The following is a 15,260-nucleotide window of genomic DNA, read 5'->3' on the forward strand; positions in this document are numbered from 1 at the left end:
CTTCTCCACTGAATGTAATCTCCTCTCCAAAATTCCCTAAGAAGGTCAAATGGAATGAGGAGTGCAATCAGGCCTTTGAAAACCTGAAGAAAGCTCTATACCAAGCACCAGTATTGAGAGCTCCTGACTATCACCAAACTTTCATTGTGCAGACAGATGCTTCTAATGTAGGTATAGGTGCAGTCCTTAGCCAACTGGATGAGAAAGGTAGGGAGCAACCCATTTGCTTCATCAGCAGAAAGCTGAAGGATCCTGAGACAAGGTGGGCAACAATTGAAAGAGAATGTTTTGCTATTGTGTGGGCACTGAAGAAGTTTAGGCCATACTTGTATGGTTCTACTTTTGTCATTCAGACTGACCACCAACCCTTGAGATGGTTAATGCAAATGAAGGGGGAAAACCCAAAGCTACTGAGATGGTCAATCTGCCTGCAAGGGTTTGATTTCACCATTGAGCACAGGTCAGGGTGTCACCACCAAAATGCTGATGCTCTCTCTAGGATGTATGTCATCGACTAGAGGTATGAGATTCATCCAGGAGTGGATTAAATCCTCCTGTCCCTTAGTCTGGGGGGGGGGGGGCGAGTGTTAGGGAGAATTCTCTTTTAAGGCTAATTTCCCAAACCTAGAGAGTCCCCCAGCAGCTTTGCTGGATTTTTGGGGTTTATTTTCTTTTCTCCTGCTAAGAGTGAGACTCTTTTTCTCCCACTCTTAGACATGATTTGAGATATCCTTTGACTTTGTAATGTGTTTTATGGGTTATGGGGTCTTCTACTCCATAGAGCTTCATGTGTTTTTGGTATGTGTTTTACACAGCACCCTCTGTGCCGTAACACAGGGGTGTCATAGTGACCCCCAAACATAGACTAGGTACCCTGGGACTGACTACTGTCTCCCAGGGCAAGTAAAGTCCTCATTGGCTTTACTAGTCCTAAATTGTGAACAGAACCAGTACAAACCATCATATTGTGGAGGTACTGGTAGGGGCAATTCAATTGCCCCAGGAACTGTTGTTCGAGGGGGCACAGTCCAGTCCCCCCTGACCGAGTTCTGGCTGGTGGCAGTGGATACTACTTTTTATATTTGACAGCGAATATATCCCTATGGGATTTTCCCATTGTTCGAGGCTAATACTTTTTAACATAGCCTCAAACATACTGCCGGTTTATTTATTTAATATTAATTCACCGGTTGGTATTTTTTGCCAGAACTCGGTTCCAAAATGGCGTTTGTGTTCGCTTCTGTGACTCCAACCCAAGTCGAGCTCTTTGTTTCACTTTTTGGCGGGCTTCTTCACAGAAGCCTCCAATAGTGGTGCCACTCTGTCTGGGTACCACGGGAGGGGGTTTAGGCCCCTGGACTGAGTTGCCTCGGCAACTCAAGTCGCACTCTTGTGTGATTGGCCCAGTGGTGAGCCGCCCGGCTCACCACTTAGCATGTTTGAGTGACAGCTAGGACTGATGAATGGGGGTTTTCTGCATAAAAGCAGGGCTTTGGGGACTGGGACTTCAGACGTCGCCACAGGACCAAAGAATCCGATGAGGGAGAAGCTGAGCCGACCTGCTATGACGACACCACTGGTGGAGCCCTGCTGAACCGACTCACCACTTCTTCCAACAACAGAGGCGATCTTCATCCCGAAGAGTCTTCTTCCTTTGACTGGTGGGAATAACCAGTTTGCCCGCCTTTTCGCCTTCCCGGATCATCTCATGGCTGCCTTGCCTGTGCCAAGCACCCCGGCAACCGGAATACTACGGTTTACCACTACCGCGAAGAAAAGGGTGGTACCTTGTAACCCGGAAACGCCACGGCTGGTTTCTTCCCTGGCAGTGCAACGACCATCAGCTTTCCTCCACGTCGAGACCATCTCTTCCTCTGGACGACGCCGTGACTTGCACCCGCTGCCAGGAACAACTGCCCCCGCTGGAGGATCCTCTACACTTTAAAGGTACTGTGTCCCCCTGGCCTCCCTCGCAACGGTCTGTGTGGGGTGACTCTTAAAGCCTCAACTTATCACTTGGGTTTGCCCTAGGCTGGCTAACTGAACTTTTCTAAACTGAACTAATTCCTTTCTGAACTCTCTGCAAGACTTTCCAAGCCCTTTAAACTGTGTGATCTTGGGCGCATTGGTGTTCTACTCTCTCCAAGAGGGAGCCTGGCCTCTGAACATTTTGCTCACAAGTAGACTTTGACTTTCCTGCCTTGCTAAGTGCTTCTAAAGGATTGTGTTGTGTGCTGTTCCTAATTTCTGCCTTTTCCCTCCCTTTTTCTTAAACTTATTGGAGTGCCATCTGTAGTTAAGCACTCACCTCTGTCTGGAAATAAGTGGTGTTAACTAAGACTTGTCGAATAAGGAATAAGGGATGTATATATAATAATAGTGACTGTGTTTTTGAACTTACTTATAATAATAGTGCTAGAGTGTTTCTAAGTGTGTCTTTAAATAAATAATTATATACTTGATACCAAAGCTCTGATCAGTGTTTGCTTGTGCTACTGTATTTTGGTACCTATCTTGTATACTCTATATACTGTCTAACTCTTCTTGAGAGAAGTCTGGCTGCTCAGCCACAGCTACCAGGTAAATCTGGGTGGTACAGACTGCTACCAATTGGGTTTACTGCCAACACCTGTAGTCTTAAGCCTTTTGCAGTGGTCCCTAAGGGAATTGCAGAGGTTTCTGCCTAACACTGGGCCATAGATCAGAAGGGTGGCCAGGTAACCAGTGCAGTGCAGGATTTCAGCAAGGGAGGGGAGGAGAGAAAGCAGAAGCAAAGAGGAAGGTTTTGAGGTGTTTCCAGAACCGGAAGTGGTTCTCCTCGAGTTTCAGAGAGACAGGAAGGCTGTTCCAGAGAGAGGCCCGTGCCGAAGAGAGTGATCTGCCACCAACTCGTTGCTTGGAGAAGCGACTGACCCTGAGGGAGTTGGAGGCAGATGAGTGAAGAGCTTGAGAAGGAAGGTATTTAGGAAGAGAGAGTTGAAGGTATTTCGGCTCCAGACCCCAGAAGGCCTTGTGTACAATGCAGAGGGTTTAGAATGTAATCCTCACAGCCACTGGGAGCCAGTGCAGAGATTTCAGTCCTGGAGAGATAAGATGCCTGGGCTTGAGGCCAAGGACAAGTCTTGCAATCCTGTTCTGGATAAGTTGCAGAGGGCGGAGAGTGGAGGCAGGAAGATTTAGATAGAGGCTGTTACAGTAGTCCAGCCTAGAGAGAATCAGGGCTCTGGAGATGGTGAGCTTCTGGGGGAAGGATAGGAAAGGAAGAATACCTCTAAGGAGGTGCAGCTGGTAGTGTGACCTCTTAGAGACGTCAGAGATGTGAGGGGAGGAGAGTGCAGAGTTGAAGGTGACCCCAAGGTTTTTTGCCTTGCAGGTGGGAGTGGGAGGAAGGCCAAGAGAGGCTGGCCAGAGAGCTGCAGGGAAGGGGGGAGTGAGTGTGCCGATGAGTAGAATCTCAGTTTTACTGGCATTAAGGCAGAGGTCATTGGCGGCACACCAATCCTGGATCATCATCACCATCATCAACATCATCATCACCATCTTCAACATCATCATCATCAACAACATCCTCAACATCATCATCATCACCATCATCAACAGCATCCTCAACATCATCACCATCATCAACATCATCCTCTTCAACATCATCAACATCATCATCATCATCACCATCATCAACATCATCATCACCATCATCATCATCATCAACATCATCAACATCAACATCATCAGCATCATCCTCAACATCATCCTCAACATCATCATCAACATCAACATCATCATCAACTGTATTGCAGTCGGTCAACCATAAAAGTACATGTGGATAAAACAAGAATATGGAATAAGATGATAAATTCAATAAGAAGGAATAAATTGACTTTGATACAGCTGCCCTAACACAGTTAATATATCAATAAAATACAGTACATTAAATCTAAAAGCAGAGATAAAAGTGTGCAGCAACGTACGTGAACTTAATCTGATTAAGTCAATAATTATACCAATAAATAAAACGAGTAGAGGAGAGTCAACAGCTCATAATCTCACTTTCCTGACTATAATTATCTTGAATAATACCCGATCGTTGGGCTTGAGACTTGGCTCTGAGCATCCATGCTCTGTGAATATAATGAACAGTTGCTCTAACAATGATGCCCTTGGACTTGGCATGCTATACAAGCAACAAAAATAAATAAACAACATGAATATCCAGACACTGACCCTAAAATCTGATACCACTAACTGCTTCACCCAGTAGTTCTCCATAGTGGGATCAAATACATTTTTCTCAAAGTGACCGACCCGCTGCAGAATAACAGAAAATGCATGACTCTCTCAATGCCCTCCAGACACTCGTGTTACCGGGTGACCACTTTTACGTAACTGAGGCCACCAGAAGAATTTGTCATGATCCATCGATCACGCCCCTTTTGGTCCTCCAGGTCCTTGGCACGTCAGGGGTTACTCGCTGTAGTACACCCAACATGACCGAACTCACAGAACGCGGTCTATCGACCTTTACGTCCATGCAGCACGTTCCATAAAGGAACCACGCCCCCGCGGCTCCGCGCGTCTCAACGCTATCGTTAGTTGAGGCTAGACGTGCATCGCAGTTCGTGCTCCTGGAACTGAGTTGCTACTCGAATTCCCGGACCCATTCCTTCTCCTTTTCCTTCCTCCCCCTTTTACCTGTATTCCATCCGCGTTCCGCACAGACCGCTCTCGTGTGCAGCCTTCCTTCCTGGTCTTCCTGGAGTTCCGTGGTCCCGGATGAAGAAGCTGAACGAATCCTGGAATCCGACGACGGACGAGCGGGCTTATACAAGACCCGAACAGCACGGAAGAAAACCCCGGCGAAGGATCCCGCAAAGCAGCAAAAACAGGTGAGAAAAAAGGAAACCTGTGACAGATTGAGATGCCACCTGATTGAATTCGACACAGACATGGAAGCGGCCATCCAGGACCTTATGCGTGGCATGCAAGAGCTGATGACCGAAGTGCAAAATTTAAAGGCAGAGAACACCGCCTTAAAGCAATTGGTATTGTCCCGTGAATCTTCTACGAAAAAGAGTGTAATCCTGGGCGGCGTTGTTGATAAATATGATGGTTCCGCAAAGAGCCTTCGTGGATTGCTTGACTCATGTTTGGTCCAATTTACTTTCAAGCCTTATTATTTTTCTACGCCCAGTGCTAAGGTGTGCTTTATTATTTGCATCTTTCCAGCAATGCCTTGACCTGAGTCATCCCACTGGTTAACTCTGGGAATTCTCTCCTGGATGATTACGATGGCTTGATACAGACCCTTAAGACCATGTTTGACCGCCCAGAGCAGGTCTACAGTGCCCAGGAACGTCTACTCGGCTTTCATCAAGGTTCCCAGGATATGCTCACGTACGTCACACGCTTCAAACAGTTGGCTTAAGAAGCCGATTGGTCATCTGAGGCTTGTTTTACCCTATTTTGAAGGGGGCCAAACGAAGACATCAAGGATGAACTAGCCAGAGTGGCACGCCCAAGTTCTTATCAGGCCCTGATGGATCTTGCTCTGCAGATTGACCATCGTATTCAGGAGAGAAAGGCAGAGAAAAAGAAAAACAAACTACCACTCCAGAAGAGCCCCATTGGAATAACCTCGAGTCCTGAAGGTATTTCCACTTCGAGTAACGAGCCTGAACCTATGCAGCTAGGGGCATTCCGTGGACCCATATCCGCCCAAGAAAGAATGCGTAGGATCCATACCAGGTTGTGTATGTATTGTGCATCAGACAAACATTTAGTAAGAGAGTGCCCAATAGCCCCTCCACGGCGCTCGGGAAACGCTAGCTCCCGATCCTAGATGGAGCACAGGTTCGGGAGAGAGATGTCTGCTCCACATCAATTCCATCCTTGAACTCTCCTGGACAAAATTCTTTGGTGATCTTACAGGCCTTTTTATCGCCATCCAAGAAGGAAACGTATCCCATCCTGGCACTGGTGGACTGTGGAGCTATGGGGATTTTCATAGACCAAGAATGGGTTCTTAAACACCATATTCCTTACGAATCCCGGACTATTATGCAACCTGTAGAAGCAATTGATGGAAGGCCCCTTTCTTCAGGACCCATAACCCTTCAGACCAAGTGTCATGATGCCTACCCCCGGGGACTCAGACCGCATCCAGCAACCCCGGAAGCAGGCATCAAGTTATCCTAAGCAAGCCCAAAAACCCCTGCTAGGGGCTATTTGGGTCCAGTCCTGGTGCCTATGGTGCCAGGCTCATATGGAGAGTCATTCCTGGCGCCATAGGCGCCAGGCTCATAGATTAAAACTTACCTGATGCAGACCATGCTGCAAACTTACCTGATGCAGACCATGCTGCAAGAGCTCCAAGCCAAAAGAGGCTTGGAAGGGACTACTTTACTTAGGGACTATTTTTTATTCGGGCGGGGCTGGGGAGGAATACTTACCTGGGACTACTTTGGAGGCTATTTAAACCACGCCCGAAGAGCAGCACACACTTCGCGTTATTCTGCATGCAGCAGCGTAACGCTCACCGTGCCTGCAAGTCTGCCTCCAGCCTTCTGCCACGCCCGCCTCGAGTTTGGAGCTCCTAGAAAAAGGGAGAAAGAAGGAGAAAAGGTTAGAACAAGAGCAATACCTTTAATCCTTACCTGAATTCCCGATCCAGCGCGCCTTCGAGCTGGAAGAAAGAAGTTATTTTATGCACGTCGCCTCACCTGCTGCAGCGCCGCACTGAACTCACCGGCCTTCGCAGCATCTTCACATTCTACCGCATCCTCCTGCATGTTCCCGCTGCACTCCGGCACCTAAGGAGAAGACAAGAACAGCAAGGTGAACCAAGGGAAAACACAGAGGAATATTAGTTACCCCCCCATAGACTTACCTGATTTTACCACCGGGGGTACTATTCCTCTTCACGGGTCGGCGCAGCTTCCACTGCATCTTCGCCGCACCCCGGCCCCTAGGGGGAAACAAAAGGACAGCAAGGTGAAACAAAGGGACTAACAAGGGGAACCCTCCTCACCACAATAGACTTACCTGATTTTACCGCAGGAGGTATTATTCCCCAAGACTTCATACTTTCTCTCAGCGCCTGAATAAAGGAGAAAGCAACAGGTTACATATTGACATTATTTTATCGAACTGTGTTGGAAAATACAAATCCTTACCAGAATACTACCAGTTGCCATGAGGAACTCTTCATTAGGGTCAAGCTGCAACCTGCAAGGAATCGTGCAAGAGTGAAAGTCAGGCATTTGAACTCTTACGAACTTTACACTTACAGCGTCTGCCAGGAATCTCGGAGTCAATATTGTTCTGGAACTCACCAATTCCTTCGAGCCAGTGAAGCAACTGGTTATCAACGCGCCCCTGCGCTCAATGCAGGATGGAGAGCTCATCTTTTCAAACCATTAGGTGAGACTATAAGAGGGGACATCAAAGGTGATCTGTGGGGAGAACAGCGGGGGTAGGGGGATTTACGCTCAACTCCACGGGTGGTAAATTCCCTTTCTCCATTTGCAGAAGAATATTCCTATGGGCCAAGCAAACGAAGCTAGGTGGGCCAGTCCAGTCCGTCATCTCGGTCCTACGCGTCACATTGGTGGAGACTGCAGCTGTCCAGTTCCGATCGACGCCTCTGTGGGAGCCAGGTGAGCGTAACACCAAGGACGTCGAACTTGCCATAAACCACCATCGAGAAAGGATAAAATTTGACATCATCAAGTCGGCCCATTACCCAATGGTATTGGGAATGCCCTGGCTTCAAAAACACAATCCGTACATCAATTGGACAGTGGGTTCCTTGTTCTTGGGCTCAGAATTTTGTATGTCCCACACAGAAACTACAACAAAAGATTATAAACCTCTGCCATGATACCCTTCACTCCGGTCATCGTGGCATTTCCAATACCCTCCGTCTAATACAAAGACAATTCTGGTGGCCCAGAATGAAGGCTGACGTTCAACTGTACGTTCAATCTTGTTCCGTCTGTAATCAAAACAAACATGACAACCAGAAACCAGCAGGACTCTTATTACAGCCTACTCCAAGGAGACCTTGGGAAGTCATTGCTACAGACTTTATTGTAGAATTACCGCCATTTAGAGGGTACACCACTATCATAGTCACTATTGACTTGTTCACTCATATGGCTCATTTTACACCTCTGTATAAGTTACCATCCTCATCAGAACTTGCTGGAATCTTCCTGGAACACATCTTCCGACTTCATGAACTTCCTTCGAAGATCATATCGGACAGAAGACCACAGTATATCTCTCAATTTTGGAAGCACCTCTGCAGGATACTAGGAATCCAACGAGCCCTCTCCTCAGGATATCATCCCCAAACCAATGGAGTAACAGAACGAGTAAATCAAACCCTTGAACAATACCTTTGTTGTTTCTCTACTAAGGTCCAGGAGGATTGGTCGCTTCTAATACCAGTGGCAGAATTCGCCTACAACAATTCGGACCATTCGGCTGTTCAAACCAGACCTTTTTTTGCAGCCATGGATTCCACCCTGCGGTATTACCTTCAGTCCTTCCGCATCCTACTCCAGTTCCAACCGTCGACTCCTGGATCAAAATACTCATCAATATACAGAGAGAAGCCAAGGAACATCTAGAAAGGGCACAGATCCAAACTAAGCTCTATGCAGATTCGAGGAGAAGACCAGGGCCTTCTTACACCATTGGGGATAAAGTATGGTAATCTTCGAAGCTACTGCCCCGACATCTCAGACCGAATAAGTTGGCTCCTCGATATTATGGCCCTTTTCCTATAAAAGAAGTCATTAACCCTGTGGCCTTTCGACTTAAACTACCAGACTCCCCGAAGAAAATCCATACAGTTTTTCACAAATCTCTATTGAAGCTTTACATCCAAACCACCCGGACTAACCTTAGACCCTGTCCTGTGATTGTCAATGACCATTTAGAATATGAAGTTTCTCGAATATGTGACTCCAGATATAAGCGAGGACAACTTCAATACCTGGTGGAATGGAAGGGCTATCCACCCAGTGAACGTACCTGGGAACCCGTCTCAAACCTGAACTCCCCCAGATTACTCAGAAGGTTCCATCTAATACATCCAGGCAAACCCGGTGGAACGAGTTTTAGAAGGGGGCATGCTGTCATGAACCATCGATCACGCCCCTTTTGGTCCTCCTGGTCCTTGGCACGTCTGGGGTTACTTGCTGTAGTACACCCAACATGGCCGAACTCACAGAACGCGGTCTATCGACCTTTACGTCCATGCAGCACGTTCCATAAAGGAACCACGCCCCCGTGGCTCCGCTCATCTCAACGCTATTGTTAGCTGAGGCTAGACGTGCGTCGCAGTTCGTGCTCCTGGAACTGAGTTGCTGCTCGAATTCCCAGACCCATTCCTTCTCCTTCTCCTTCCTCCCCCTTGTACCTGTATTCCATCCGCGTTCCGCGCAGACCGCTCTCGTGTACGGCCTTCCTTCCTGGTCTTCCTGGAGTTCCGTGGTCCCAGACGAAGAAGCTGAACAAATCCTGGAACCCGACAACGGCCGAGCGGGCTTATACAAGACCTGAACAGCACGGAAGAAAACCCCGGCGAAGGATCCCGCAAGGCAGCAAAAAAGTTGAGAAAAAAGGAAACCTGTGACAGAATTCCGAATTGGAAATGCAACTACAAAGCCTTTTCAAAAGCGGGAATATCAGATCCAAATACAATTTGTGCCCGCTATGTGCCTTTATTCCAGATAGTCGGGACCCACTTTTAAGAAGCAGCGTTCACCAGCAAGATTTCATTGCCACTCTGTTTGACCCTTTCTTTTATTATCACACTCGTGGATGGCCTTATATTTGAAAGATTTAGCCATAACTCCAGCAGATCAGGATCCTGAAAAGACGACTTAACATGAGCGGACCACTGTACATTTTTACCACCCAACATAGCTAAGAGGTGGAGTGCTGCATTCCGGTATCTCTCGAGCCTGCGCTGCCTCCATAATCGTGCCCAAAATATGGTTGGCCTAGGACGATCAAGGAAGCAACTGGAGCACATCCCAGCTCCAAGAAAACTAAGGCTTAGTAATATGGTTGCCTTCATTCCTGGGTTTTGACAGAATATCCCTGGCGCATGCAAAGCGAATGCGCCCATCCCAATCACCCAAGACAACCCTACCACCTCCTTTCTCATTTCCTTGGGATTAAGAGGACGTCCTCTGCCCAGTTCAACAATGCCCGCTTGAAGGCACAGAGGGTCTTCGACTATCCCAACCCGCCCCCAGGGTTCAAAGGTTAGCAATGGTCATGTTTCCAATGGGGAAGTCAAGGTGTTGGTCTCACTCTGTCCTATATAGAAATCCGGATATTGACGGTAGATAAGGCTGCGGATATTCATGCCTTGTGGGTGGCAGACTTTACTTATCTGATCTTCCAAATAAAGAAGTGATCCCCCACGAAGGACGAATCTTCTATGTCAGCATATCATGTCATGCTCTTCCCACAATTCCCAGCGAGAGCTAGGCCCAACTCAATCACCTTTAGTGGCAGAGGTGGTCTTATAGGAACCAGGGGTTGGAGTGCAGGCCCCACTTTTTGACTTGGGATTTAGGAGATCGCCCAGTCCCTTTCACCACAGTCTGAAGAAAGATCTGATCCCTCACCGAATATGAGATGAATACGAAGGGCTTCTTGGGGAGGTGCAAAGCTCGCAAGTCTGTGCACATGGAACCGGGATGACTAAGAGGGCCTGCAAGGGGCAAAGCTAGCGAGTCTTGCACATGGATCTGGGATGGCTAGGTGGGCCTGGGAGGTGCAAAGCTAGCGAGTCTTGCATATGGATCTGGGATGGCTAGGTGGGCCTGGGAGGTGCAAAGCTAGCGAGTCTTGCACATGGATCTGGGATGGCTAGGTGGGCCTGGGAGGTGCAAAGCTAGCGAGTCTTGCACATGGATCTGGGATGGCTAGGTGGGCCTGGGAGGTGCAAAGCTAGCGAGTCTTGCACATGGATCTGGGATGGCTAGGTTGGCCTGGGAGGTGCCAAGCTAGCGAGTCTTGCACATGGATCTGGGATGGCTAGGTGGACCTGGGAGGTGCAAAGCCTTGTTGGCATGATGTCGCTATGTATTCCAATGTATTACCCAACCCTCTCGTCACTATGTCCGTGTGTCACTGTGTACTCTAATTTCTTGTCCCCCATGCTGTTACTAAATATCTGTATGCCCCCTCCTGTCACCGTACGCCCAGCCCACTGTCACCGTGTTTCCGTGTGTCGATGTGTACCCTGCCATCCTGTTCACGTGCCTGGTCTCGGGTGCTTTGAAGAGGAACCATCATATCATATCACATTTATTTATTTTATTTATTTGCATTTATAAAGCGTGCTACAGCCCAAAGGCATCGAGGCGATATTACATGAGGTTGTAGGTACGCGTGAATTAGGTTACATTGGTCTTTGGTTACAAACAATGTGGTCATTGGTACATTGGTGTGGTTACATTGGAATTGGTATTAGGTCACATACAAGAATTAGTGGTTACATTAGTGATGAGACAGTGTGCAGCTTACTGTATCACATCACCACACCTACTCTCTACTATGCACCATCACACAACTAGAACACAGCTATACTCCTGATAAATTCGGCCCAGCTGTTCATATACGAACACTTCCCCATGACCACCTCAGCACCTAATAAGACGCAGCTGTCCCATGACATTCTGGCCTAGTTGCTCACATAAGCGTCCTTCAGGCCTAACGCAGCCAGACCCAGTCTGGATGTCCACACACCACGCACTCCAACTAATATCTCCACCACCACTCCTAAACGCTAGGATGTAGCTACCATCTGGCAATCACATCAGCTGCACACATACCTGGTGCACCCACGCACCCCACAACACCTTCTCTCTCTACCGACCTGGACTGCGGTCCCCGAGGGCGTTCAACCTACCAGTGATATATAGAGCACTATATAAATGCCAAGTAACATAACATAACATGGAACCGGGATGGCTAGGTGGGCATAGGAGGTGTAAAGCTAGCAAGCCTTACTCATGGAACTGGGATCGCTACATTGGCCTGGGATGTGCAAACTAGCGAGTCTATCCACATGGAACTGGGATGACTTGGTGACCCTGGGAGGTGCACAATTTGTGAGTCTATCCACATGGAACTGGGATGACTTGGTGACCCTGGGAGGTGCACAATTTGTGAGTCTATTCACATGGAAATGGGATGGCTACATGGGCCTGGCAGGTGCATAGCTTACAAGTCTATCCACAATGAACTGGGATGGCATGGGGCTGGGAGGTGCAAAGCTAGCAAGTATATCCACAAGGAACCAGCATGGCTACATGGGCCTGGGAGGTGCATAGCTTATAAATCTATCCACAAGGAACCGGGATGGCTACATGGCCCTGGGAAGTGCAAAGCTCATCGGTCTATCTACAAGGAACCAGGATGGCTACATGGGTCTGGGAGGTGCAAAGCTCACAAGTCTATCCACAAGTATTGGGGATGGCTACATGGGCCTGGGAGGTGCAAACTAGTGAGTCTATGCACGTGGAACTGGGATGACTAGGTGGTCATGGGAGATGCAAAGCTAGCAAGCCTTTCCAGAAGGAACCAGGATGGCTACATGGGCCTGTGCGGTGCAAAGCTCACAAGTCTATCCATGAGGAAATGGGATGGCTACATGGGCCTGGTAGGTGCAAACTAGCGAGTCTATGCACATAGAACTGGGATGACAAGGTGGTCATGGGAGGTGCAAAGCTCACAAGTCTATCCACAAGGAAACGAGATGGCTATATGGGCCTGGGAGGTGCAAAGCTAGAAAATCTATCCACAAGGAACCAGGATGGCTACATGGGCCTGGGAGGTGTAAAGCTAGCAAGTCTATCCACAAGGGACCGGGATGGCTACATGGGCATGGGCGATGCAAAGCTAGCAAGTCTATCCACAAGGAACCGGGATGGCACATGGGCCTGGGAGGTGTAAAGCTAGCAAGTCTATCCATGAGGACCTGGGATGGCTACATGGGCCTGGGAGGTGTAAAGCTAGCAAGTCTATCCACAAGGAACCAGGATGGCTACATGGGCCTGGGAGGTGTAAAGCTAGCAAGTCTATCCACGAGGACCTGGGATGGCTACATGGGCCTGGGAGGTGTAAAGCTAGCAAGTCTATCCACGAGGACCTGGGATGGCTACATGGGCCTGGGAGGTGTAAAGCCAGCAAGTGTACACACATGGGACCAGGATGGCTACATGGGCCTGGGAGGTGTAAAGCACACAAGTCTATCCACAAGGAACCAGGATGGCTACATGGGCCTGGGAGGTGTAAAGCTAGCAAGTGTACACACATGGGACCAGGATGGCTACATGGGCCTGGGAGGTGTAAAGCACACAAGTCTATCCACAAGGGACCAGGATGGCTACATGGGCCTGGGAGGTGTAAAGCTAGCAAGTCTATCCACAAGGAACCAGGATGGCTACATGGGCCTGGGAGGTGTAAAGCTAGCAAGTCTATCCACAAGGGACCAGGATGGCTACATGGGCCTGGGAGGTGTAAAGCTAGCAAGTCTATCCACAAGGGACCAGGATGGCTACATGGGCCTGGGAGGTGTAAAGCTAGCAAGTCTATCCACAAGGGACCAGGATGGCTACATGGGCCTGGGAGGTGTAAAACTAGCAAGTCTATCCACAAGGGACCAGGATGGCTACATGGGCCTGGGAGGTGTAAAGCTAGCAAGTCTATCCACAAGGGACCGGGATGGCTACATGGGCCTGGGAGGTGTAAAGCTAGCAAGTCTATCCACAAGGGACCGGGATGGCTACATGGGCCTGGGAGGTGTAAAGCACACAAGTCTATCCACGAGGACCTGGGATGGCTACATGGGCCTGGGAGGTGTAAAGCTAGCAAGTGTACACACATGGGACCAGGATGGCTACATGGGCCTGGGAGGAGTAAAGCTAGCAAGTGTGCACACATGGGACTGGGGCCTTTGGCTGGGCCTGGTTCTCTATCGGTTCTATGTGTCCTTGCTCACCATCGCCTTCCCGCTAAAAGAGAGGTTAAAAGTGGCAGTCACTTCACCAGCAGCTTAACCTCTAGACATAACGTCATACGGTGACTTTTCATGTGCCACAATGTCACAAACTAAACGACAAAGTCTACAATCAAAGGACATTTAAGAGCAGTGTATCAGATGCCCTCCCGGGTCTCATGAAGCATGTCCTTGAGCTTAATGTGTATGTGTCACGCACGCCACATGGACCTGTACCAGTAACATCTGCCAAGTGAGGAAATCCATTAGCAATATCCATTCACCCCAATACACGACCCACGAATAATGGCCAGACTAGGCCCTAGTAATTCACAACGTGCACAGATGATGATCAAATGCCCCAAGTGATTGCACCCGCGTCTGAGTGAAGCTGTGTGAGGTGGTGGTCTAAGACGCCCCAGCCACTGGGACGAGAACCCAAGTACCAGGATACGCTTTCAGCTGCTCGCAATCTGTTCGTAGTCCCAGGACATGCGGCTCAATGGGGTCTCCAGCCAAATGACCCTGGCACCCATGATAGCATTCGAAGGAACCATCTGATCACCCGTGAAGCCCAAGATACTGGGGAGCCACCCCGCTGTGAGTACCCTCCCATGGAATGGGGGTGTCTGGGATTAGGCGGCAGCATTTGGAGAGCGAAGGACACATACATCACTCGTGACCACTCGTGCGGATACCTGCCCCATGGGCAAAGTGTGTGGCATACCAGAGGGTCCATTCGTCAAGGAATCTTCTCTTTTATGTAGAGTGTCACCCCTACAGAAACCCACTTGCCCACCAAAACATAAACCAACATTACACTACATAAAAATGAAGACCTACCTCTCCTGCCATGAACTGTCCAAACCCCGGGGGAAAGGTCAAAGTTGCAATGACAAAGGTAATGACCCCTGGATAAATGAGGCGACTGTGAAGAGAAGAAGAGATCAAATCAGTTCACTGGGCACTGGTGGTGCAAGACTGGTACATGTGTGTCTATTCATTTCAGTTCATTGGCCTCCAGTGGGCAAGACTGGCACACCTGTGTCTATTTGTTTCAGTTTTTGGGGCACCGGTAGGCAAGACTGCAGATTTTCTGACAGTGAGTTCAGTAATTACGTTATATGTTCAGTGTATATTTGCAGGCCCTGCACACTTCCCTTCCGCGTGGCTGTTATATGTTCAGTGTACATTTGCAGGCCCTGCACACTTCTCTTACGCGTGGCTGTTATAT

General features: G+C 48.8%; 1 protein-coding gene across 1 annotated transcript in view; it reads right to left on the reverse strand.

Moving 5' to 3' along the window:
• The window catches only part of CLCN1 (chloride voltage-gated channel 1), a 1,282,884-nt gene that overhangs the window by 755,695 nt on the left and 511,929 nt on the right, over nt 1-15,260 (reverse strand). The window contains exon 11 of the mRNA XM_069650302.1: nt 14,870-14,954. Within this exon, the coding sequence (XP_069506403.1) occupies nt 14,870-14,954 (85 nt within the window). The remainder of the gene's footprint in view (nt 1-14,869; nt 14,955-15,260) is intronic.

This window comes from Ambystoma mexicanum, chromosome 3p (assembly GCF_040938575.1).
Source record: "Ambystoma mexicanum isolate Mex_15411 chromosome 3p, UKY_AmexF1_1, whole genome shotgun sequence".
NCBI lineage: Eukaryota > Metazoa > Chordata > Amphibia > Caudata > Ambystomatidae > Ambystoma > Ambystoma mexicanum.